Source organism: Sturnus vulgaris, chromosome 1 (assembly GCF_052056855.1).
Source record: "Sturnus vulgaris isolate bStuVul1 chromosome 1, bStuVul1.hap1, whole genome shotgun sequence".
NCBI classification, from domain to species: Eukaryota; Metazoa; Chordata; class Aves; order Passeriformes; family Sturnidae; genus Sturnus; species Sturnus vulgaris.
In genome coordinates this window covers 35,163,606-35,190,477 of record NC_142243.1, presented here as the reverse complement: position 1 = coordinate 35,190,477, position 26,872 = coordinate 35,163,606, and the positions used below count along the sequence as shown (strand labels likewise).

General features: G+C 40.0%; 2 protein-coding genes across 3 annotated transcripts; one reads left to right on the top strand and one right to left on the bottom strand.

The window, feature by feature from the left end:
• Positions 1-143: 143 nt before the first annotated feature.
• OXNAD1 (oxidoreductase NAD binding domain containing 1) lies at positions 144-18,988 on the bottom strand. 2 transcript variants are annotated; one of them, XM_088163746.1, is made up of 8 exons: positions 18,880-18,988; positions 13,700-13,865; positions 13,389-13,452; positions 10,033-10,139; positions 6,471-6,612; positions 3,476-3,718; positions 1,142-1,250; positions 144-511 (listed from the first exon to the last, which is right to left on the bottom strand). In XM_088163746.1, exons 2-8 carry the CDS (start codon positions 13,834-13,836, stop codon positions 357-359), a joined length of 957 nt encoding a protein of 318 aa, XP_088019872.1. In that variant the 5' UTR covers positions 13,837-13,865; positions 18,880-18,988; the 3' UTR covers positions 144-356. The 2 variants fall into 2 exon arrangements, with proteins under 2 accessions (XP_088019872.1, XP_088019876.1); XM_088163750.1 differs by lacking the exon at positions 18,880-18,988 and adding an exon at positions 14,367-15,642.
• On the top strand, positions 18,954-21,215 carry DPH3 (diphthamide biosynthesis 3). The gene is made up of 3 exons (XM_014893838.2): positions 18,954-19,087; positions 19,189-19,263; positions 19,681-21,215. Exons 1-3 carry the CDS (start codon positions 18,980-18,982, stop codon positions 19,744-19,746), a joined length of 249 nt encoding a protein of 82 aa, XP_014749324.2. The 5' UTR covers positions 18,954-18,979; the 3' UTR covers positions 19,747-21,215.
• The last annotated feature ends 5,657 nt before the right edge of the window (positions 21,216-26,872 follow it).

Genomic DNA, 26,872 nt, shown 5'->3' with positions numbered 1-26,872 from the left:
GACCTGGCATGACTGCACAACTAATTGTCTACAAGTGCTGAATCAGACACTGAAGGTTTTTTAAAAGATGACTAACAAAGCAAGTGTATAAAGTGAAAATACACTGCAACCCATAAGAAAAGGCAAATCATCGAAAAAACAGATTAGTTAATGTCTTTAATATAAAATCACTCTTCTTTCCCCCAAAGCAGCAGCACTGTATTACAAGTGTATTACAGTTAAATTAAAGGACCACTTTCATCATTGAGGACATCTTCATTAAAATCTTCCAAATAATTCATAGTCCATTTCTGTACATTTTAGCTTATCAAAATGCACTGAAAAAAATAATATAATTTTCTCTTCAGCAGGTGTCACTACCACCATTTCTCAAAGAAAATACAGTTTCTAGGAACACCAATGTTAGTGAGTAGTTTGGATATAGATTCTATCATTGGAGGGGGACCACAGATGTACCATGAAGTATCATTGGATACGTGTTTCTCTAGATCCTTTTCAGATATTCTTCCCTCTGACAAAGAAAAAAAAGTAGGAAATGAGAACAGAAGTATTAATCATGAAGTCACTTCAAAAATAATGTCTGGTTAGAGGTATTTCAAGCACTCATTTCTTAAAAATGCTTGGCTGTTTCAGGATAATAGGTATTGAGATTTGGGGCTTCTAAAAGCATTTGTTTTTCTGGGGATTTAGATCAGTGCTTCCACTTGGAATGCAGAGGGTATTAGTCACTGAAGAGGAACATGGCTTACAGACAAGTAAAATCCTACATTCACATTAAAAAAAATAGGCATTTCTAGCACAAATACAGCAGAAATGGAAACATGCTGAAGTATCTCTTAAAAGCAGTCAGCTTATCCTTCATCAATCCCACCTTAAGCAAAGTAAACAGTGTTTGTATAATAGTTTCTGGAATAAAGTCTGCAGTGTGAAATACCAGTGTAAAGTTTAAGATTAACAGAAAAAAAATGCGAAGAAAAGCTTTTCTGCAAAGCAAAAGAAGTACAGAGAAATTGTTTAACTCACATCTCATTTTGAATGTTTAAATGTAAAAATGCTGGGTTATTATGCACAACTTCATCCTGTAGGATGTAATCAAACTGGGGCCTCAGTTAGCATCTCTGTACAATGCCATGACATTTACCTGTAATGTGTGGCTGCAGCTCTTTACAGATCTGTGAGCGCTGCTGGGTGACGTGGAAACAACATGTGATCTTTCCAGGAAACGCCTTCATCAAACCAAGAATATTTCTCTGTAATGTTAAACACACTTGCTTACACAACAGGCCATTAAATCAAAGCAGATGTATGCACACAGTTCCAGAAAGTGATTATTACTGAGAACCAAGACTTTGCATTTCAGCACTGAGAAACTGATGGGTGTGATTGCACAGGCCTGACCTGCACACACACACAGAATTCCCACACTTGGAATGTGAATACCCTGCCAGCTATGTTAGTGCTCTTCTCCTTTTCCAACATAGATTACAATCTGTAAGATTTGGATCTAAGATCCAGTTAGGTCATTTCCCAATTTTTTCCCCTTATGAATTCTCAGTATTTCCTCCTTCCACTTCCACAGGGGTTTTTCATTTAAAAAACCCCCTGCAGTATGTATTTACCATTAGTTAGGAACTTTTTGAGACTTGTCTGATAAGGTCACTAGACCCTTTACTGTCTCATCTTCTCAAGTAAAACCAACTACCACGTAATACTAATGTTATTTTTACCAGAGTAGAAAGTACAAACTCATTTTCAGTTCCCTAAATCACAGCTGTGATATGTTACCACCAAACCCCCAGCAGCTTCAGTTCAAATCATAGCAAAAAAAGAATGTGTTAGTCAGATGCTGTAGTTAGTTCTGAAATTAGGATTTAGCTACTGTCTAGATTCTGCATTATATGGGATTTTCACTGCTGGAATAGACACTGGAAATGCTTTAAAATACTCTGAAATAAAAATAATTTCTAGGTAAATTTGGTAATTTTGTTAAGTGTTTGCTTGTTGACTAGTTACTACACTCAGTCTGCCCTGGGATGCTTAACAAAACAACCCAGAAAGATTCTACTTTGTAGAGAATCTGTAACTTCATCTCTAAAATTATGTGGGATAAAGAGCAGCACATATTGCCACTGCTGTCCAGTGTTCCACCAGCACCTCTACTATTGACTTGCTGTCTTTGTGCCCCTAATGCTGTTGGTTCTATCATTTGCTCTAAGGATATTTCCAGTGTCTCAGCCTGTGACATGAGTGCACATCCACAGTGAGGATCAGACCCCAAGTGGCATCTCCCTTTGCCCTTGTCAGCACATACACAGCTGCTCCTTCAGGGACCACGTCCTCCAAACCATCAGTGATAACCCAGCAGGTCCTCCTGGAGATTGTACACATTCTGTACAGATGTTTCTCACAACAGCATAAAGGCTGCTAGAGATTCTATTTTCTCAATTCTCTGCACAGAAGTGAAGGAGATATGTATTTTAAGCACTGTGCATGACACTGTGTTCTCTTCTGTTCCAGACGCTTTAGTGCAAAAGTTCTGCTGTCATAAAACTGCTTAAGTGAATGTCGGGAATGTCAGCACCGGCACTGGAAAAACCTGTGCATTCTTAGAACAGACTGGGAGATCAGTAGGTGGCCAAAAGGAAGAGCAGATTATTCTGCTTCTAGCAACAAACAAATGACTTTTCAAAGAAAGCAAATATCTCTATATCTAGAAACATGGTAGGAGTACAGAAATAAAACTAGTGATGGATCACATCACTAAAACACAGTTTCTGGAATCATGACAGCTCTTCATCTTTACCTTACAATCAAAAGCTTTCAATACTTAAAAAAACCATAAATAATTTTGGATGCTTCTTTACAGAAGCTGTGCTAATTTGACACTAAAATATTGTCAGTAATCCTTAATGGCTGAGTATCACAACTGATCTTTAACTGCCGAGTAAATGTTGATGAAGTACTGCACAAGCAGTTTTAAGAACAGCTATACACTAGTACTAATTAGTAACTAATGCAGTATCAATAGAGCTGTTATTTTAGAAAGTATCTCCTTTGGATATAATTACATTTTTCTAGTCTTTACATTTAATACAATCTCTGGTTAGACTATGTAGTTACAGTATTATAGCACTATGCATGCATGCTATTAGTGTGTATATATACATATATATATATAATCTTTAGTGTACAACAATGCTCTTACAAGATCATAGTAAAATGCAGGGATATAGTAAAATTTAGGGTAACTGACTTATCAAAATCAATGGGAGCAGGTATGTCCAGTAACAGCCTTAATTTGTACACTGGCATAAGCAGTTAACAAAACATACATGGGATTTGAGGCAGGAAGTGACTTTTTTCTCTGTTTTTACAGTGTCTCACACAGAAGGACTCTCTGGAATTTGATAACATTGATATACACACTAGTAGCTGAATAGCTGAGATCTGTATTTTTTAAAAACTTCTGATTTACCTTAAATAAGAGTTCGTTTGTATTTTTTGCACTGTAGTACAGCTTCGCTGTTCCCAATTTGTGTCTATTTCCTTTACCCTCTTGGTATCCATGAAGATCTGCTATATGCAGCAGTATAGAAAACAATGGGTTAATTCCAACACCCCCTGCTATCAGCACTAGGTTTACTGGGGAGTCACCAGGCTGAGGATCAAAGAAGAAATCACCTCCCACTCGCAGAGCCACTTCTGAGTCAAGAGTACACTAGGATGGAAAAGAAGATATTTAATTTCAGAACTAAATGCAAAAGTTGATATCTCATTCTTTTTGCATCCCAGTCACAAGGTTTGCCGGGCTGTGATTTTTATTTTAATTGATCAGTGAAGGAAAAACAGAAGGACTTTAAAATATACACACATTTTCCAGCTATCTGAAGTAACCCAGTGCCTCTAGGGATCTGGTTCTACTTTCAAAAGTTTCAGTCTTATGGTAAGGCAGGAAGGTGACTCCCCCTTCTTATCCCCATAAGAGTTAAAAGAGGAACAATTCACATAGAGTTTTCCAACAGCAATATGTGGTTGTGAAAACCCAAGCTCAACATGTGAAATCACACTTCTACCCAAAACCAGCTTCATGCCAAAAAAGGCCTTCCTATAAGGTCACAGGAGGTCAGAATAAGCTGCACACACAGAAGGTTTTTCCATCCCCATTCCTTAAAATTAAAAACCACACAGAAGTGAAGTAAGTATCCACAAGAATATTTCTTGCAGAATCACTTCTGCATTTGCAACTTCAGAGACACAGAAGAAGAAAAATCAGGGGAAAATCTTCTCTCTTACTCTCCACTTGCATGTAAGAAATTATTTCCTAAAGAAATGTGTCCAAGCATGGTTTTGATACACGGAAAACAAAAGCTACAACAAAAAAAATCCACTTGGGTAAGTCTCTCCTTGGTAAACCAGCACTGCATCCTGGTCTGAAGGGTGAAGCTGCAGTAAAGAGAAGTCAGGTGAGTTCTTCCACATCACTGCAAGCTGACAGAACAAATAAGAGCACTTAGACCATATATAGGTTTTAAAAGATAAAATGAAGAGGGATAGGGAAATGAAGGAAGGTGGGAATGGAGGAGAGAAAAACAAGCTATAAGCTGCTGAAAAATTCTTTTAGAGAATCAAAACACTTCCTTCAAAGAATTCTTTTCATAGCAAGAAACAGTAAATTGAAACAAAGGGAGTTCCATTAATGAAGGCTGCACAAACAGCTAAGGTCTAAGCATGTAACAATTCCACCAGGAGCAAGAAGATTGTCCTTGGATGCAGATAATGCAGAGAACACATGGGTTCCTAAGATGGTAAGCATGATCATTACAAACACCCAACAATTTTCTTGCTTTTCTTAATTACTGCAGAACTATACTCAAGTATACTGTAGAACAATGAGCATTCATTATCTGAAACTGATTTCTCTCTTCCTTGTGATGTACACTGCCAGGCTTTCCCCACCATGTTTTACTCTGGTCTAGAGAAGCACGAATCCACATTCATTCATTCATTCATTCATTCATTCATTCATTCATTCATTCATTCATTCATTCATTCATTCATTCATTCATTCATTCATTCATTCCAGATTCATGAGGCCTAAGGAGGACACAGAATATGGTACCCTTTGAGGAAATAAGCATTTTTAAGGAAAAACAATCTCACACCTGCCCCCTTAACCAGCATAGTTCCTCAAGATTGGACATGAGATTTCAGAAGAATCTCTCTTAACTTGCAGTCTTCCAGATATTTCCATGCTTTGGCCATGACAATGATAACATAAGTCAGTATACAAGAAAAAATAGTAAAATTCTGGAGTAATACCATGAGAAAGTGTCGTCCTTTAGCCTAGTTTATAAACACAGCTCAGAGAAGTGAAACTAATCAATACATTACATAGATATTTTTAAAAGAAAAGGCTACATCTTCCTGAAGTTATATAAAGTACATGGTGCTAAAATTTACTACTTTATATACAGTAATATTAAGAAATAAATACCTTTAAAAAACACAGATACAGTGAGTTGAGTAAATGAGTGGTAACCCCATTTTTAACCTGAGATATCAGCTTCCTTTAGGAGTAACTTTTAAATAATTAAGCACCAGTTTTGTCACCATATATACAGCATTTTCAAATTCTAGGTTGCTGTTTTTCCTGTTTGTTTCCTAATGAAAAGCATGCACTTTTGTTTAGCTAGAAGAGTCCATGTATACTCCAGAGGTTTCTCCACAGCATCGGGGTTGATGTAGCTTACCCCTTAACTACAGATTTAGCCTATAAATTCCACCAGAAAACTCAGCAACAAAAACTGATTTACAACATAAAAAATTCTTAAATAGTTTCCAGAGCCTGTGAAAAGAACAAAAGTTGATAGGACAGACTATTGATGAAACATGTGTTATGACTTTTATTACAAAAATATTGCATATTTAAAAGAACACTGTAGATATTCTGAAATGTTTTATCATTTCAGAAAAACTGATCTAAGTACCTTCCTTGGCTCCCCTTTAATAATCTATTTCTGTCTATGATTTCTCAATGATTCCCCGTTTATATTTACAGAAATAGTCAGGAATTATGGAAGGTTATCAGAGGTAACTTTGTAATGTGTAAAACTGCCTGTTCTCAAGGATGTAAGTTAGAGGTTTTTCAAAATTTTTAAATTCATTAATTCCAAAGGAGTGAGAACCCTTATATACACCAACTCCAATATCACTTTAAGTCCACCATAAGCACAAGTGGTGTCCAAAGATCACAATAACCATATTTTGACATAAACATCCAATTTCAGCCCCTTACTGAAAAAAAGGGTTTAAGATTTTTATTGTATTCAAAGTGCTTGAAGAAGTCAACGTGAGTTTTGCAATTAATAGCACAAAATGGTCTAAAAACACATACCACCCCCTTTACCTCAAAAAAACCCAACAAACAACAAATCAAAAGCAAGCCAAATCTCACAGTTAATTTCATTTACCTCAGTGTGAATCCAGTGAGCAGGAGGATGAACAGTGTGCTTTACTGCCAGTTCTAGTATTCCTTCTCGTTCTAACAGGCCAGGGCTTGAACATATTGAGAATCCCCCAACTACAGATACTCCAGGAATAAAAAAATCCACCCTAAAAATACATCAGACACAAAAGTTTAAAAAAGAAGCCAACAACCCCAAGCCTGGACAACAATAGCCAAAATAATGTGGCTGCCTTTGTTTCAATTATCTCTCCTTTACAGCATCTTCATTTCTGTAATGTAACTTTTCTGAAAAGGGAGTTAACCTTGAGTAACACCATTTCCTTAGAGTTATTTTCTTCTAGAACCATGTCATCATGTTTGCTGAACTAGAAGGTTTTCAAACCATTCTGCTTTTAGCATTAGATGTCACATCTCACAACAGACTAGAATTTTAATTGTTTTAAATAAATAATTTGCATATTAGAACAAAAACGTAATTATGGTCTGCTAGAGTAGCTTAATTCCCACTCCTTTTGGTCCCTTTGATGGGCTCTTCAATTTTCAAACATAAGAAGATTGGCATTCTAATTTTAGGGAAATGACTTTATATTAAACACTTTTTTTTCTGAGTAGATTAAATATCTGAAGTAAAACCAACAGTATGTGAAAGATTTCCCATATAAGAAGTCCACAACTGGCAGCAGAACTGCAGCTCCCTCTGGTGGCAGATATCACTGCTTAGGTAAACTGGAATAAATTCATACTTTTTTGTTTCTTTCAGCTTAAAAGTAAATCATGCATGACTTTGTACAGATAAGAAGGTAACATGTGGCTAAGCTTCTGCAATACCAGCCATTAGAGACTATGGAAGGCAAGCCTTTACTATATATGAACTATATTTCAGTCTCATGAAAGTAAGGCTTTGATAAGCCTTGATGAGGCTTCCAAGTAATTATCAGAAAAAAATTACAAGTTGGTTTGTGATCTGTCGCCTGAACTCCTCTGTGTTTCTTAAATCTGCAAATGCTTCTGCTTTCTACAGCACATAACAAAATCCCTGTATTTCAAAATAAACCAAATGTTTATAAGTAGTTGTGCTGCTCTCCTTAGGAAACAATCACACTGATAAACAATGCCAAGTACTAGAAAACCATTATTCAAGCCTGGGTTAGGCTGGCTCAGTATTAGTTAAGTGAGGATGCAGTAAGAAATACAGACTGACTTCTACTGCACAGGTATTTTCTTTAGACAGCAAGGCTGCATTCTTCACAGAGACCACAAATGCTTGAGGAAAGAGAGAAGCACTTTGAGTAGTTCACCACTTTTTGAAGAAAAAAAATCTTGTCTTCTTACTCCATACAAAATTCACCCTTTGAAGAAAAAGCTCCTTCTCTAAAAGAATGTATATACAGTGTGATATATACAATAGTGATAAACTTGTAATATCTTGATGGTGCTTAAAGATACCTGACTGCAAAAGAACAGTCTACAATCAAAAAAAAGGAGAAGGCTTATTTCAGTGTCCTCAGCTTGTGCAGCCCCACCACCCGCGGGGCCCAGCTTTACTGACAGTCAGGCTCTGGGAGCTGAGAAAGGTCGACTCTTGAATTCAGGGTTTATCCTGCCAAAGAACCTCTCATAATACTACTGAAGCTCTTTACCACCCTCTGGTGGAAAATTATCTTACTACTTAAAATGAACTTAGGTTAACGAAAAATAAGAGAATTTATGCTGTAAAGTCACAATTTACATTCAAGTCAAAATGTTCTCCTTGGCATGTAAAGGGAAACCTTATCCATGCCTGGTTGGGAAATGCAGAAACATTATTACAAAACCTACATCAAAGATGGTTTTTACCTTTCCCAAATACTAATGCAGATGTATGTTTCTTTCCCAAGTACATAACTGTGAGAGATTTCAAGGCAGTTTACTATCTTACAGTGCACTAGCTCTGATGGCTTGTCTCAGCCACGTCAGGAAGGGTGAGAGAGCTTCTGAAGAAATGCTGTCTGTGACAGCATAAGGGAAAAGAGAAGTAGAAGGGAAAAAATGGAAGAAAACCCACAACAAGGAGAGGCACAAAAAGGTGTAAACTAGAGATCTCAGGGTGTTTTTTCACTTTCCTCCTTTTAAAACCCACCTAAACCATATCCTTAATAAACGAGTAATAATCATTGCTGGAATAAGAGATCAGAAACACTAAAACCATAAGGCTACTTCTTCAAGGTATTTGTAACATGCATATACCTCAATGCATGTAAATCAAAAGGTGTAACAGCAACAAGTCTCTTCATTATTATTTGAAGTGAGATAAAGACCAGTATCTGCCAAAGTGCATGCAAAACAAATTCATTTTTGCTTCTGAAAAGCTCAATAATTAGAACACTTTCAGGAAATATTTTAGTGACAATCTTTGGCTGTAGCATCTTACAATAACAAATCCTAACAAGTTAGCCTTTTCTGCTCAGGAAAATGTGTTGTTCCATACTGCTCATTAAAAAAATGCAACCCCAGTTTATAGATACAAGTACAGAGAAGTTGGTGTGTACCTTACAATAGCATTAGAACACTTTCAAGGAAGAAGAAAATGAAGAAGAGTAATTATAATTAAAGCTTTCAGTTTTCAGCATGATAATCTCAAAAACGTTTTTGGAGGGTAAATACTTTGCAAGTACTGGCAAGCAAGAATTTAATATGAGTCACTGCACATGTGCAAAAAATGCAGCAAATTACTTCACAAACAAATTATTGCTAATCAGCATCTTGTGTTCTGGTTCTAAATTTAAAAGCCAGCATATTAACACTCCATGAGTAACATATGCTGTTAATACCCTAGCAGCTATACTTTGATTTCAGCAAATCCACTTTCAGATGGCCAAAGCCAATAAAAAGTTTAAGAACATTTAAATGTCCATTGCCAAAAGCAACTGCTCCTAGTTTTAAATTAATTTCTAAGAGAAAAAAAAAGTTACTGAGTGAGAGTATGTTTAACAAGGAAGGATGACAAACTTGAAAATCCACTACTTCCTTGGGAAAATAAAACCCTTTAAAATTGTTTAAACAAATGGCTAATTGTTTCAGAGGCTTAATAATTCAAGGTTTTTATTTTCAAATTTGCCTATTTATATTAATTTATTAATCTGACCTAATGGGCTTAATTTCCAGAGTGGAAGCTTCAAAGGGAAGAAATAAACCAAAACTAAGTAACTTGCAAATCAGCAGTCTCAGCTCCACTGTAAAAACAGCTAGTAAATAAAAACAGCCTGCAAAATAAAGAGCAGTGAACTTCAAAGTACTCCTGAAAAAACAATGTAATATAATAAACCACAGGACAACACCAAAACAGTATAACTGACCATTTAAAGAATATCTACTTCTGCCCTTTTAATAGTAATATTAGCATTTTTTATAATGACTGTTTAAAAAATTATGCCAAATACCAGCTCTTTGACAGAGCATCCAGTAAGAAAACATTGTATTATATAAATTAACAACTTTTTCCACACCCCAAGGATCAGAGACCTTTCAGCACTTTGTTATAGTGGACTTCTAGTAATTTCCCCTTCAAATATACCAGAAGATCTTACCATTGTCCTGCTTTGAAAGTAAAATCCTTATTTGCAATTGCCAAACGAAGCCTTTTGACTGTCTCTGATTCATTGGTGATTCCACACACTTTTGCTTGTGTAATTACCTAACAAAAGAAAAAGAAGCCATTGTGATATGTAGATATAATTTGCAGCAAAAGCACTCAAGAAGCCTTGCATGAGACATCCATCACTTCCCATGTTACCCATGGCATTTCATTACCTACAGCAGCAATATTTTTCACTGAAACAAGAATGCATTCTATCCCTGGAAGGGTTTAAGGCTAGGCTGGATGGGGCCCTAAGCAATCTGGTTTAGTGAAAGGAGTCCCTGCCTATGGCAGGGTGTTGGAAGTGCATGATCTTTAAGGTCCCTTCAAGCCCAAACCATTCTATGATTCACTTAAATAGTCACTGAATGGAGAACAGTGTTTGTACTTGCAGTCTACCATGTCTGTCACTTTTTCTAAGATTATATACAAACTTTATATCAGTTGAAGAGAACATAACAATAGAGGTGATTGTTAGTTATCACTTATCAGATTCTTCAGACATCTATACAAGACACACACTCCTGCATCCTCCAGCAACAAAATAAAAAGATCTCTGATATAAAGACTAAGGACACTTGTGAAAAACCGTTGCAGATGAAGTCCCAGGAAGAATTCTGGATCTAGATTGATTTAAGTAACTAAATGCATTACTGAAAGATTATGCATTAATATTAATGCATCAATGAAAGAAAACCAACAAGCCTTGTGTTACTGCATTTACCCCCTACACCCCCATATAACCACAGGGAAACCAAGACACGAGGTCTCTGGCTGGGTAACAGAGCAGAATTTGTTTGGCAGCCACATGGGAGGAGACATCAGAGCCATAGCTGATACTACTTTTAAGGAATTAAAAAAAAAAGGATGAAAATTGAAAAGCAGACTTTGCAAGAAGACCCTCTGGGGATGAGCACCCCACTTAAATTCTTTGATGTCCATCAGTGCAACATGGATTTTCATCCCCTCTCTACCCTTCCTTTTCAGTTTTTTTTTTTTACTATAATTATTAACCTTTTTCCTCTCCAAAGAAAGCAATGCCCTAAGTATCTTCTACACAGAGCAATGCACAGATATTACTGTTAAAAATGCTGATGTCATTTTCCACACAAGGAAATACTCAAAATACTACCACAACTCTACCATTTCTCATTTGTCTAAGATCAAACAGATAAAAAAAAATTAACTTTAGGCAACTATGCTGTAATTTAAAACATATGTCAGGAAATGAATTTATTCATAAAGCAACATCTGAACACGTCCCCTGTCCCATTAAACAGCAGGACACTTGCTAATTTAAAATGAAGTAGCATGGATTCCTGTTCCACTTCAGCAGAGAGTATTAAATGAGGAATGCAGTCCAAGTTACCAGGAGAAATGTCAGATACACGACTTCAATGGTTGTTTTGATGGAGAAGTGCAGGAAAGAGACATTAAATTTGGATCTTCTTCATTCCCTTCTTTACTCTTCAGTACACTCTTTAATTTGTTATTTGGCTGAGAGAGCTGCAAGAGTACTGGAAATTTAATTCTTAATTGGTATAAAGTTATTTCAAAAATTAAACTTGAGGCAGGGTGATCAAAGACATTCAGCCAGTATTTTGGACCATCACAAGGGGATCCAACTGGCCAGAGCAAGGCTGCAGTGAGAGGGAGGAGGGCACAGGATTCTGGATTTTGCAGCTGTATTTCAAGAAAGCATTAGTCACTTTTCCTTGCCCTGGTCCTTCACATTATCACTCTTCAACAGGCAATGTTCTATGGCATTCACACTAATGCAACACAGATTTATGATTTTTTCATCTTTTACAGGACTGAAATGGCCAAATAAGGCAAAATTGGCTGAGGGAAGCCAACTGGTGATTACATGGAATTTAAAACCAAACAGAGGATTTAAAATAAACTGATTTTAAAGTGGTCAGAAATAAAGCAACAAAGAATAAATCAAGCATTAAAAAGAGAAACAGCATAATCCTCTGCTATGCAGAGAATGTGTGGTAGCAAGAACTGAGCCCTGCTCTTTCACCTATCTCATACAGCTGTATGAAGCTTCCTTCTCATCCTCATGCCTTACAGTTCCCTGCACCAACCCTGAGCTTCCAACACCTCATAAGGATCCATTTTCCATGTATTTTTCTGGTACTGACATTGAGCAGAGAAAGGAAGCAAGCCAAGCAATAAATATTAAAATACCCCCATGGCTGCAACAGTCAAAAGTGCCATCATTTTTTTTGGTGTCAGAAGTAGATGAGAACATGCATCGGTTTGTGCCTATCTCTACATCCATTTTCTCGGGTAAACAGGATCCACCAGAGCAGCTGGATGTTCACAAGCAACGCTGATCTGTACTCGGGGAAGAGCTGGCACTAGGTGTGAACAGCTGAGGCACAGCTCTGTGGATCCACAGCTCTGTGGTTTGCTGTGGTTTTTCTCTGTTGACACGCAGAACCAGACTGCATCATCCATCTACAGCCCATGTCACACACTGCTGAATCTTCTCTTTCAGTGGTTGCCTACATATCCCCTGCACCCAGCTTCCTTTTGGGAAGAATGGGACTTATTCTCCACTGTAGTTAGGGAAAAACTTAGCAGAGAAGGACTTTATGTACACCCACTGACAGATGTGTGGTGTGATTGCATCTGTGTGCATCTACTTCAGCTTATTACAGAAAGGAAATACCTGTATGAAATACAAGAGTATTTTCCCCCCTGAATGTTATGAAAAAGAATGCTTGCTCCTCAAAACTGAGATCCAGAATAAGCATTTCTGGATTTGATGGGGAACAGTGCTCTATCTTCCTTGCTTTTGTCAATTAAAATAGATAAAACTAAAGATCTTTTTTACAGTTATCTATCATTTCTCACTTTAAAATGTCTACACTTTTTGCCTTATTACCTGTGTTATAAAGGGACATATTCCACATTTTTTAATCTCAGATCTGAACTAGAATTGTAGAAATCCATAAAAATCTGAGAAGTCTGTGTAGAGATGATGGGTATTCACATGCTTTTCATTACTTATTATAATCCATACTTGGCTAGAAATCTATTTTTTCTCGTACAACATAAAGTAAACAGCATCACATCACTGAAAATTTTTAAAACTCATTACATTTCACCCACTGAGCACTAAATGTGCTAATTTTATACCAGTAACAAATATAAAAAAATAAGGAGAAAAAGAAGTAAACCAGACTCCAGCAGAAGGCAAAATGGAGCCTAAGAATTGAATACTATAGTCCAATATAATTATCTTTGCAGCAAAAAAAAAAAAATTACTTGCATCCTAAAGAACAGAACACTAACCTCCTGTCGAAAATTATGTGCTGTCCTCTCTAGATGATCCATTTTCCTTTTTGATTTTATTGTGCTGCAAGAAAAAGCAAACAAAGATAACTGTCATTTTGACAGCTGTGCTACTGTCCCTTACTGATAGGAATTTCTATTAACATAACAATTTACCAGTGTAATCCAGACTACAGATGACATAAATCTAAATAAGAATTAAATATAAATATATAATTGGGAGTTAAGCATTTATAGGTCGTAGTAATTCGTCAGTTTGACACTGTTACCATGGCATTCTCTTAAGTAAAACAAGGAAGTGGATAACCTACCTGTTCCCCGTGCAGTAACAGAAAGCAGAGTGCCTCAACACCCCCAATGGAGAATGAGAGGGAAAAATTCTGCTCTGAGCACCTCTCAGTAACTGAGGAACAGTGCAACCCACATAAATAGTAGCATGAGCCATCATGGCCAGGCAGTCTTCAGAATCAGTGGTTCCTGAAAAAAAGTCGTAAATATTTGTAAAATTAAGCATTCATGACATGGCTTGTTTTCAGCTTTTATTTCCCTTAAATCAGTAAAGCCAAAGCTCAGCTGGAGTTAAAGCTAGCAGCAGACATAAAGTATAATGAGAGGGAGTTTTGAAAACATGAAAGTTTCATAAACAAGTGAAAATGTGCATCCATCAAGTGAATGGATGTTATACCCATTCCTAAAGGTGAGGATAACTGAGGTGCTTGTTAATAGATTCCTTGGGGCAGATTAGAGTGAAATGACACTGAATGACCAGTGTTAATATACATACACACACACATATACATATAATGCAGGTTTGTTTTAAAACAATTTGGTTGCAACATAAAGGAGATACAGAGCTCCTTTGGTTATTATCGATAGAAATGAAACAATATAAATGTATAAAAGAATAATTTTAGGAAATATATAAGGAAAAGAAAGGAAGAGAAAGAAAGGATAAAAGATAGTGGAGAAGAAAGATACCATCACCCGTGGATCCAGTGACAAGAACTGATTGCTGCAATTTCACTTAGTCAACATGATGGTTGGAGATTTGATCCATCAGAGGTGGGGAAATCCCATGAAACATAGATTTCAATGGGTTCAATACGTTCAGGTTCAGGTGGGAACACCCAGGCACTTCCCCCTGCGGGGGGGTTTTACATTTACACTGTCTGTCCCAACACTGGGGATCGTGTGCAGTGTCTGGTGGGACACCCCAGAAATGAGTCTGGGGGCACTCTGGGGTCTTTGATGGTTATGACACCCTCTAAGCCATGGCAGCTGCCTCGTGCCCGTGTAACTGAGCCAGTTCTGCCCCACAGGAGGGGATGAGCACCTTCAGGCCCAGGTGTGAACACGAGGGTCCTGATACCTTCCCTGGGAGGGGAGATTTACAGCTGGCCCAGCTGTGTAAGGGAGGGCACTGGCATGATAAAAAGCATTCTCCCACCTCAGCAGCACCTGCTTCTTACAGTTTGTTGCTGAACAAAGGTCACTTTGTTGTGGTCATCCTCTGGCCGAGGGTGCTCACCCTCCCCGCCCCTGGGCTGCTTTCATGCAGATCAGAGAATTCCCATCACACACCCAAACCTCTCCTCCTGCCCTTCAGTCCAGGGGTGCAAACCTGGCCTCAGCAAAGCCCCTGCAGCTTCTCCAAATGGGCGATTGCTTGAGTCATTAACCATCAATGTTTCAGTCTCTCACAAGGGTAAGACCTTGCCAGAGATGATATGGAAACGGCTGAAGTACTCAACGTTCCTTTTGCCTCAGTCTTTACAGGCAAAGCCTGAACCCAGACCTCTGCTTGTATCAGTGATGGTTGGGAGGAGAGGGATAAGTAGGAGCAGGGCCAGCACCTGCTTAGAGATGCTGGATGTATTCAAATGCACAGAGCCAGATGGGTTACACTCAAGGTTGCTAAGAGACACAGCTGACATGCTTGTCAGGCAACTGTCTATTACCCATGAGAAACACTTATCACAGAGTCTCCAGCTGACTGGGGAAAACTTACTCGTGCTCATTTTTAAGAGAGGTAAAAAGCAGTGTTTACATCCAGTCAGCATCATCTCAGTATCTGGGAAAATGCTCAGAGCTTGTCCCCCTAGCTGGGTGAAAGCCAAGAAAGCAGTCAGGAAGATGTGGCTCCGATTTACCAAGGGCAGATTACATTTGATAAATCTGAACAGCTACCGTGATGGAAGGTCTGGTCACACAGCTAAGGGGACAGGATGCAACAACACCTTGAGTGTCCTATGGCTCCTGGCACCAGCCCCTGAAGCACACTCACATTAGCAAGCCAAGGCAAGATGGATGGTTGGAAAACTTGTCTGGGCAGACAGAATTGAAGACTTGATGGCTTCAGGTCGCTTCCCTTGTTGCGTCACTCTAGTGACAGTAAGAGTACCCTGTGGTTGCTATTGGGGCTGACACAGGTCAATAAATTTATCAATAACTTGGATGAGACAGAAGGTGTCCCAGTTCGTGGCATGGTGGTTGGAACTGGATGATCTCCGAGGTCCTCTCTGGGCCATTCTATGATCAGCAAACTTGTGGACAACACTATGTTAGAATAGCAGAGCTCCCCTTGAAAGGGCAACTGAGAAGCTGCAGGGCTGGAAAGCAGAAACCTCATGGCACCTGGGATTGGTTTAATCCAGTGTAAACAACTGTCCTGCTCCAAAAAAGAATTCTGACTGGGTGATGCTCAGAAGTGCCTTCCAGCCAACATATCTGTGATTTTAAACGTTCAAACAACATTAATGTATGAAATATCAAACACTGACTATGCGTTCTCTTTCTAGTGGTAAAGAAAAGGTGGAGAATTTTATAAACTTTAATTAAGCCTGTTTGTTCACAGTTTATTTAAAAACACATTAATCCCTCACACTTCCACGTACCCTACATAGTACCTCTCTAAAGAGCAAAGAAAGTGGGACACTCATATGCACTGCAGTGGAAACATGGTGTGAAGCTTCAAAACCACACACTCAACTATGGCAGAGAAAGATAAACTGACATGCACAACATTCAAGGTTAGTCAGAACTACACTTCAAGTGCAGGAACATGTTCATAGAGAGCCAAGAGATATTTCTCATTCCTTGTAAATCTGCCTTTGTTTTTCCTAAAATAGATTGGCATAACTCTCTCTCACATATCACCTATCAAATAATATTTATTCCCATGATGCAGTCCATTGCTTCTTTAGAGGTTACTATTTTACTTTCATTTAAATATCTTTCCGTGCATTCTTTTAAGGCACATAATTTATTTTCAAAATCTTTCATTTTCAATCCCTTGAAATAGCACTGATTTAGCTTGTTGGTAACTAATCAGGCCTCTCTAGGATTTCACTAACAGCTGCATTGGCTGGTCACTTAGTAATCTGTCCTGTTTGTAGTCTTGTATGAGTGAAGGCAGAGCTTCCATAAATTTTAGGCTGCTCAGAAATGGAATACATTTATAGTAACTACTCAAAATGCTCATTTTCAAGCATAAGAAATGCTTCCTTCAGCTTTTAACTGTCCATAATTTTTAACAGTTTTTCAGTATTTAATTCCACAGCAGCTTGCAACTTTTAAACCTGAATTAAGTCTTCTACCCCCAGTGAGCAAATTTTTTTCCATAGCATCATAGAGTACTTAAAGTGTACTTTAGTGTTTAAACAGAACACTTCAGTACTTTCTACATCAAATGTGTAGATGCTATTGCTAACAAAATATTAACCATCTCAAAATATTTTAGGACAACAAAATACGTATCTAATGAAGTCCTGTTCTTCTACCTTGGCATATTATCTATAAACCCTGAAAGCTCAAAAATCAGTTTCTCAAATTCGTGAGATCACCTTATGATCTGGAATCTTTCAGATAGCACATCATGGTTATACACATCTACATCTCAAACCAACCTGAAGTTCAATATAAATACATAATATTGGAAAAAAAAGAAATGTCAGCCTAATTTTATAGTCACAGTTGAAAGATCCTAATGATACAACTACTTTAAGGCTGAGTCTCTATCCTAAATTAGAAATAACTCTTGAACAGTAATTCAAGAAACTTGCTCCATTTATACTATCATCACTTTCCAATCATGAAAAACACAAAATAATTTGCAATTTTTACTCTGCAACCAATAAATTGCAAAGTATTTTTTAATGAGTCCTGGTTCTCCTCTAACACATACAAGTGTGCCTCATGCCTTTACAAAACATGAACAGCTTTTCCCCCATCTGTCACCTCTGTGGTTTTTGCATTCATCCAGCTCTTTGGCAATCCCGTGCCCTCCATGAAGCACTGTGCTTCCCAGGCTCCTGTCAGGTGGCATGTTCTCCCTTTATTACCCAAGCCGGTACAGGAATAGCCACTCCAAATACCCTCTTTCTTCACAGAGGTTGGAAGCGACCACAGTGGTCCCATATGGTCCAACATCCCTGCTCAAGCAGAGCCAGTTGAGAGCACATGGCACAAGACTGCATCCAGATGGTTCTGGAATATCTCCAGTGAGAGAGACTCCAGTACCTCTGGGCAATCTGTTCCAGTGCCTGGCTGCTCACACAGTAAAGCTCTTCCTCGTATTCAACTGGAGCTTCCTGTACATCAGTTTCTGTTGAATGCCTCTTGTCCTAGTGGTTGGCACCCCCAAGAAGAGCCTGGCTCCATCGTCTTTACACCCTATCTTTACATATTTATTTATTTATTTTTATAAACTTCCTCTGCTCCATGGAGCGAAACGAGCGCTACTTCTCATAACTTCTTCCTCTCCTCACTTAAAACCAACGAGCCATTCATTCTCCACCCCCTCTGATCCACTGGCCCTGGGTTAGTAACTCTTGAGGTATGTCTGCATCTCTTCTTTCCCCCAATCCCACATCACCATCTGAAAGGGAGAACTACTTTTACTTCAGCCGCATCACACTTAAGTGCAAATTACTACGTAGGTTACTGCAAGAGAGTGCAGAAGGGAGCAGCAGGGGTACTTAAGGAAGCAGCACAGGAAATCTTTTTTCAAAAGCTATCTCTCGGTAAAACACTCCTTTAGACAAACAGTCGTCCCTGCAAAAGTCACCAGGGAAGTTTTCCCCCTTTTCCCAGGACTGAAGGAACGCGGTGAGCGCTGGGAGGAGGGGGTGGGGGGACGACAGGCTGTGCCCAGGTGGGGCGGGGCGGCATTGAGGGGCCAAGGGGCAGGGCAGGGACAAGGGCAAGGGACAAGGGCAAGGGACAAGGGCAAGGTCGCGGCGGTGCCCGGCCGTTCCCCCGCAGCCCCTGGAATCGCCGGGCAGGAGGCCAGGGGCCGTAGAAAGCGGCTCGGCCACCGCTTCCGACCGGCGTGCGGGGCTCCCGCCGTGAGGAAAGGGCGAGCCAGGAGACCCGAACGCACTGACCCTCAGCCCGCCGCCCCTCACCCTCCTGTCCCCCTCCTGTCCCCCTCCAGTCCCTCCTCCCCACCCGGGCCTCCCGGGCTCCCCCGGCCCGCTGCCCCCCCGCCTACCCGCCGCCGCATCACGTCACGGGGAGCGCCGCCCGCGTGCCCCCTCAGGCACCGCCTCTTCCTGTCCGCCCCGTCCCGGCTCCCGCCGCTTCCCGGCGGCATGGCCGTGTTCCACGACGAGGTGGAGATCGAGGACTTCGAGTACGACGAGGAGACCGGGACCTACAGCTACCCGTGCCCCTGCGGGGACCGATTCCTCATCACGCGGGTGAGGGGCGGCCGGGCGGGGCTGGGGCGGAGAACGGGGCGGTGCGGCCCGTGGGCCGGGCAGGCGGCGGGGCCCTGACCGCTCTCCCGGCGCTTTTGCAGGAGGACCTGGAGAACGGGGAGGACGTGGCCACCTGCCCCAGCTGCTCCCTGATCCTGCGCGTCATTTACGACCAGGTGTGTGCGGAGGGAGGGCCAGCCGGGCGGTTCTAGCCGGGTCCCTCCGAGTCGGGATTCGCCACCCCATGCGGGAAGCGCGGGGCAGCGTTTAAAAATCCGTGGTTTGGGACTACATCTGCTGCCTGAGGTCTCATTTTCTGGTCTTCTCCTACCGTATTTAGGCTTGAAAAGACGCCTCTATCTGGGTGGGGTAGTTCACAGGCGGGACGAAATCAGTGATGTGAATGAAAAGCTCCTGTGGCTGACTCTGGCAGCTTTTCTCACCCCGGAGGCACGAGGTTATGGCTTTCGTGTTTTGGGACATAGATTCATAACCATTCTGTTTTCCAGCCTGGGTGTATCTCGTAGCGTTTGTGAGGTAGAGGAGATCCAAAACCAGTGTAAATCGCCTAAATCCCTGCTTGCTGTCTTTAGGAGCAGTTCATGCGGGATGAAGTCGTGGCAGAACCTTTGCCAAACGAGGAATTGGTCAAGTGCTGATGAATGCATCGTGGACTGTGCTGCTTTGGGATGAGAAAGTATGGGGATGGTGACTGTGGGAAGAGTTGTGGTTCTCCTTCTGGAAGTGCTTGCTGCTGTGGGATACAAATACAATAACTGTCTGTCTTCTTAACGTGATTGAGAGTTTGCTGAGATATTAAACACATTAATGTGTTTTGTTCTGAAGGGTTATACTTAAAAAAAAAAAATATATATATATAAATTGCTCAATGTATTCCAGAAGACTTGAGGATTATGATCCTGATTTGCAGTAAGTTAATACACAGAAGAAGAGTAGGGAGTTGGGAAATCATAACATTTAGTCTAGCAGTGGCTTCTTAGCCTATGGAGAAAAACAGGCTTTGTGTGGATATACATGCGAGTGTAAAATGGCACAGAGAGCTGAAATGCTCAGAGGCAAGAATAGGACACAATGCCATACAGAGTTGACACAGTGCAGCTTCTCCCAGAATGTGAGCTTGTGTACTTCCAGCCTGTACTGAATATGGGAGAAAACGAGACCCAGAGCCAACGTTTACCCAGTGTTGGTAAATTGTCTTTACACCTGTAAGCACAGGGAAGGTGCAGATCCTTGTATCTGCACTGGGGGCAACACTTGAGCTGGGGCAGATTTGTTTCTTAAATTGCTTCTAAAGTTGCTTTGAAAGAACTTTGGTAGTTGTTACCAAATGACTCTGACATAATAATGATATACTTTTGAAGGTGTTTCGTGGAGTCAGCTTTATTTAACCCCTGCACAGCTACTAACGTGCAGACAGACTGGAACTCGAAGTGGGTTGTATTTTACCCCTATATTCTCAACAACTTGTGATTTGACTGTTGCAGTAGATATAAAACGGGCTGCAGTTCTTTGTGCCATTTGTAATAAATTCCCCAGCCTTTCTTTATTAGATTCTGTCACTTCATAGATAGGAGATGGACACATTTCACTTAACAAATAAAGACATTCTTTAAGGTAGAAAAGAGTTATGAGAACTTACTCCACATTGATTCCAGGACTGCTTCTTTAATTGCAAGCCACTGCACTTGAATATTTACTTAAAATTATGGTCATTCCTGTGTTTTAATAGGATTTGGCATCTGTGAAGGTAAATCTGGGGAAAAGTACCTGTGAAGAGTTTATTTAGCTATTTTGCTCCAGGCACTAATGATAAACAAGTTTTACTTGATTCTTGCATTTAGTTATTTTTGTTCTTAGAGCGTTCTGTGAATGTTGAAGATGAACGTTCTAGTTATTTTAAGAAAAGGAGATAAAAAACCCTACATCTGGTTGGGAGTTTTGAATGCAATAAGCACAACCCGGAGTGTTTCCATGCCTAAACCAGGAGGTGGCACTCGTGTTCCTTTGACATATGTGCTTTTAAAAAATAAATGTTGTGGTACTTTGGTTAGCTATGCCTTATCAAATATTTATTTTTACTATTTAAATAAAGATGTTTAAGAGTCCATCAGTGGTTATAATGGCCCATTACTTACTCTGTTTCTACACCAGCCATAATGATTTCCAGAGGTCTTGAGTTGCTGCTGCTGCTGGGGTCATGATAATGGAGGTTCTTCAGGTTGGTTAATTGTTTCAGTCTATCAGTAGACACTACAGGAACCCTACCTAAGCCTCCATTAAAATTTCTACTGCATAATGATTGTCCCACAAGTATTCCACATAAAAGGAATTGTAACAATTTTCAAATGCAAGACCAGGGAATGTATGCTCTGATTTAATTCATCAAAGTAAGTTGTCATGTGTATCATCTCTAAAAGTGCATAGATTTTGCAGAAATCGTTGACTAGATTTTGAAGGTCAGGCCCTTTCTGACCTGGGAAAATTGTGTAGAGAATTATTTATACTCTATATGGTTAAATTCCTACATGGTTGTGACAACTGTTTGGCAGGTGCCAAGTAAACATGGCATGTCACAAGCTTTTAGTTGATTCTTAGTAGTGTTTCCCACTCATCTGAAATACAGGTAAAGATGTTGTGACTAACTGTGAGAGCTAAGATGTGGCCACATTTGCCCATTTGAATTACTTTCAACTCTTGTCTCATTGCAGCGTCTCACAGGTCTCAGGACAGTAGTTGACGTCCCCTCCAAAAAGGAGGCAAAACAAGGATGCATGTCATGTTTCTCTCTTTTTGTTGCCCTTTGAGAATCCGAGAGAGACATTTAAAAACTGTCGAGCTCTTCTGTTTTTTTCCCTTCTGCTCTGCAGAGAGGAGTTCTGCAGCAAGAGTTCATCTTTCGTGAAAGCTCAGCGATGCTAAAGCCAAAGGGTTGCCCACTTTTGTCTTTTGTTAGCTTGTAAGAAGCTTTTGACTCCAGTGATTGCAGTCATCTTTTTAAAATATTCTTCCATACTGTGTAATTCCAGAACTCCAGTCAGGGCAGTCTGAGTAACCCATCAGAAATGTCCCTTGTCAGGAATTCAGTCACAAGGTTTCCTCACAGCGCCACAGTCTCTGGCCCCTCACACATTACTTGTGTATTACATGCTCTTACATACCAGTAGCTCAGTTTTTTTCTCAAAAGGCAATTGTGTGGGACACAAAGAAGTCTTGTTTGCTGCTTGTATCTGACAAGCAGATTGATTGATTATGTATTTGATTAGGTCCGTGGGTCTGCACAGAGGAGTCCAGTATGGTGAAAACAGCATCACATGAACATTAATGGAATAATTCATACTTGGTAGAGAACTAGAGAGGATGGAACAATTTATGGGCAGTTTCAGATACTCAAGCTGTGAAATTTCTCATACTCTTGAACACCTTTGAACTCCTGTGTAACACTGAGAACAAGCAATACACTCTGTTGCCACAATTTTATGGGAAGAAATGGAAGATAATTTGCTCTTCATTAAACTAAAGAGGCTTAGCCTCTCTGATCCGTCAGATTCTTGTTTGCATTTCAAAGAGACTCGCTGAGAAGGTCATTGTACTTTTGGCTCATTGTGCCTGTGTATCAGTAGTGTACATGATTAGTTTTGAATAGTTGCTCTAAAAGTCTGACACAGAGCGTCCAAGAGCTGAGGTCATTAGGTCACTAATTTTGCTGTTGCACGTGTTTCATTGTCCATATATCAGGGAAGTCCTCGTGTCTTAGAGGACCCTTTGTAAGTACCTTGACATATATTCTCTCCATCAGTTTTTAGTTTTGATTCTCAGCACCCATCAAAAAAAAAAACCCAACAGGTGTTTCTTGCAGAGCACCAGAATTAAAGATAATTACATGGATTACCAAGTCTATCTACCAAGAAGCAGATACTGATTAATTTCAGATAAACTCAAAATTTCATTTAAGGTAATGAACTGACAACTATGTATTATGGTGAAGACGGGTAGTTTCTGCATGTTCCATCTCCATCTCTTCTAATTTAACACTCAGATCATGCTAACTGTAGGGATGGATATTTGCTACACTGAAAACTTTTTAAGCGTTTTTACAAATAGCATTTATCAAAGTATTTAGTGCAGTCCAAGTTTGCCATGAGTTTTCTCCTAGCAGTTCCATGTGGATTGCTTTGATTCTACTTCATGGTAACTTAAAATGCTAATTTCTTAATGTCTTTCTATAGTAGCCATGGAGGAGACAGGGAGGATCCTGTAAAGATGCTGGACTCATCAGCAGTGAAACTGGTCAAACCTGTTGAGTGACAGAGGCAACAACTGACAGAAGCTGTGCCAAGAGGGAAGCCAGCTGTCACAGTGTCAGGGAGGAAGTGGGTCAAAAGGGACCAACCCAAAGGGCAGGACCTTAAGCAACCCATCATCACTCCTTCCCACCCCTAGCTGTCACCATTTTGAGTTGTTTGCATGCCAGGTCACATCTCCAAAATTCTTGGCACCAGTCCAGCACTGGCTTCCTGTCATGTGGAAAGTCACTGCCATACCACTGACCCTGTCAGTGAGTGCAGCCAGCCGAGAGAAGCTTGCTCTGAGGGCATGGTGGAGTGCAAAGGTCAGAGCAAAACTGCCCCATGCAGGGGTGGTCTTTTTTTATTTTCATGTCAAAGCTGAGATCCTTATGTTGTTTGAATGCTAAAGCTGTTGCTTTTAGGGAAAGTTCCAATAATCAAGACCCAGGGTAGAATCAACAGGAGCTGGCAATAAGTCACTTCTGTGACCTATTCAGGCCCTTTCCTGTTGCACAGCAAATGGTTTTATTTTGGTCTCAGTTGTCCTGGGCAAGTCAGAGGACAACTTTTTGACGCATTCAGTACTTTAAGTAAAAGATTTCTGTCCACTAGAACACTAAATATCTACATCACTTCTTAGCATGATCTTTTTGTACGTAGTCCTTTGGTGTTTACACAAATTAAAAATTTATGGTATATTCTTAGGAACAATTATTATTCCACACTGCCTAGAAAAAAACCCCTATTTTCAAGGGAGGGTTGTTTTTTTTCTTTTCCAAATACCTTGAAAAAAATACTATTTACAGTTTTCATTTCTGCATTTCTCTGATCATAGGCCTGTTGTTGATTTTTACCATAAAAACTGTGTGCCTATGCAATGCAATACCATCTTAAGGTATTTGGTTTTACACAATAGCAAGACTGCAGCATAAATTTATAATTTTCATCACTCTATAACAGATTGGAACTGATTTTGTAGCATGTGATGGATTTTAAGATTAATGTTCATTTAATTGGAAAAAAAAGTATAAAATATGAGAGATACTTACCCTACTTTTTCACTCAGTAGGGGAGAGCACATTAGACTTTTTATATTATGCAGAGGCTTCTGTGGTCCCCAGTGCACTGTGCACCTGTGTTCCCACATTGATGGATGATGGTGTACATCCCTTAGCTAGAGCCAGACTTTGAATTTAGGTATGTAAACAGTCCAGAGGCAGAGATCCAGACAAAACACCTGTCAGTCTCACAGTCCCACTCTTGCAGAACTACTGAAGAGGGTCATTTCAGAGCCAGAAAGGAAAGCTCCTGTCCTGGAGGCTGAGCTGGGCTGTGGCAGCAAAATATGTCAGTGCATGAGAGCAGGACTGACTGTCCCAGGGCAGACCAAGGGTCTCCTTGGTCCCATTCCATCCATCCCCAGCACTGCCCGGCAGCTAATGAGTCCATGACCAGGGCAAGCATTTGGGGATACTTCCCTACAATTCTCCCATACAATTTGTAAGTCACAGACTTCTTGAGACTGATGCATTGTTGTTTAATACCATGAAAAATATATATTTCCATGAATTTGTCTAATCGCTTTTTGAATCCATAGCACAACTTAAAATCCATTGCATCCTCTGGAAAGGAATTGCCCAAGTTAAATGTACTTTATGAAGAGACATCTCTTTGTTTCTTTTGAAGCCATTGCACTGAGGTTCATTTAAAGACACCTTTTGGATAGGAAGAGACATTTCTCCTCTCAGCTCTCTAGCCCACTGAGGACTGTTAAGATTTTTTTTCTTATTTCTCTGCACTATTTTTGAAAGGGAAATAACTGTGCACAATTCTAGACACAGGTGCATCATGCATACATTTGCATAGTGATATTTGTTCTCTATTCTGCTCTCTGTTTTCCAAAAATTCCTAACATGATGTTATTTTTTGACACTTGGTGAGCACTGGGCTGACATTACCTTAGAACTTATGTTTAATTAAGGAAATAACTTTTTAGAATCTAAGCCTTAGAATAATCTTGTCTTTCTCCTCCTGTCTCTTGCTCATGGCCTATGTGGTTTTTAGAAGACGAGGTGATTCAAGTCAGGTGTCATGGGTTCAGGTCGTTTTTCTGCTAGTCCCTCCTAAACCCCCTAACAGCAGTTGATGAAGGTGTGCAAACTCTATGCATTTTGGTAGGACTGACCGAGACCGGTTTTTCTCCTGTCCTCCCATCATTTACCTGGCTTTGTTTAATTCTGTAATGTGTTACTTCCCTTCCATCTTCATTTTAATTAGCCCTACTGTACTTCTTACATGGCTTCATCTCTTACTTCAAAGCTGCATCTGTGTACCTCTTGTATTTTCTTGTCTTGTTACAGAGGCTTTCCTGAGGGGTATCTGAGTTTTCTGGGCAGTGAAGGCTTTTATTTGAGTTAATGCAGTTTTTCAACGTGAAATTTCTTTTAGTTTTGAATACACTGTATTTACTTTCCTAAAAGAAGTGGGGATGCTGCCCAAGATACACATAGAAAATAATATGCTTTTTGAAAGAATATTTTCTTTCATTTAAATCTACCATTTCATTGTAACTTTATATTTCCTAGTATGGCCCTAAGGGGGTAAGTCTTAGCCTGAATAAATTTTGAATGATAAATGTGATAGACTGAAGGATTCTTGCTTTTCCTTGTGAAGAAGGGGTTAATTATAACTCAGTCTCTCTCCTATTGCAGAACTACTCAAGATGAAGCTATTTCTTGGAAGAATACCCTTAGGAAGTTAGTGACCTAGAATGAGCTTGGCATAGAATTGCCTTTTAGCCTTAACTGTGATATTTGCTGCTGCAATCTCCTAGACAAATGGGTTTTGACAGGCTTTCCAGACAGCCTGAGGTCAGAGCCTATGAGCTTTCCTTGGGCAAATAAAAGCTGTGGAGCTGGGAACTTAATACATTTCTTGAGACAAACATCAAAATTCCCAAATCTGGAGATGGTGCACAGTGGGACAGTGACAGGCAAATGCAATCCCTCACAGATCTGTGAAGAGGACATGGGAAGCAGAGAAACATGGTCCCTGCCAGGGATGGTTCATGAAGTTCAAGCTCTGCTTTGAACTAGAATGAAGATTGTATTTTTAATATCCCTTGACATAAGGCCCAGAAGAGAGGAGGTGATGGCACACCAAACTGGCATCCTGCCTTGGGCATCAAAATGTTCTTCTGTGGCCCCTACGTCTCCACCACAAACTGCTTAGCAACCTAGAGGTGGGGTTTTGCTGTGGAAGCAAGGGTGAGCAGCAGAGAGGGCTGATACCTAAGCTTTTCCTATGTGGATTTCCTCTGCTGGACTGAGGGTAGTGGGGCAGCCTGGGGGGATACAATGATTCAGAACCCACTTCCTCCTACTTAGGAGAGGAAGGATTTTCTTCCCACCCCAGCTGTTTGTTCAGGCACTAACCTCAGAATTTGTTTGTCTGTAAATCTCACAAGTATCCAGTAGTT

What these genes read in the sequence shown, in the direction of transcription:
- OXNAD1 (XM_088163746.1), bottom strand. Translation starts at nt 13,836, where the DNA reads ATGATGGCTCATGCTACTATTTATGTGGGTTGCACTGTTCCTCAGTTA. An exon ending in TGTTACTGCACGGGGAACAG is followed by an intron (nt 13,453 to 13,699) that starts GTAGGTTATCCA and finishes TTTTTCTTGCAG; the next exon opens with CACAATAAAATCAAAAAGGA. An exon ending in CAAACGAACTCTTATTTAAG is followed by an intron (nt 1,251 to 3,475) that starts GTAAATCAGAAG and finishes TTAACATTACAG; the next exon opens with AGAAATATTCTTGGTTTGAT.
- DPH3 (XM_014893838.2), top strand. Translation starts at nt 18,980, where the DNA reads ATGGCCGTGTTCCACGACGAGGTGGAGATCGAGGACTTCGAGTACGAC. An exon ending in ACCGATTCCTCATCACGCGG is followed by an intron (nt 19,088 to 19,188) that starts GTGAGGGGCGGC and finishes GCGCTTTTGCAG; the next exon opens with GAGGACCTGGAGAACGGGGA. An exon ending in TGCGCGTCATTTACGACCAG is followed by an intron (nt 19,264 to 19,680) that starts GTGTGTGCGGAG and finishes TGCTGTCTTTAG; the next exon opens with GAGCAGTTCATGCGGGATGA.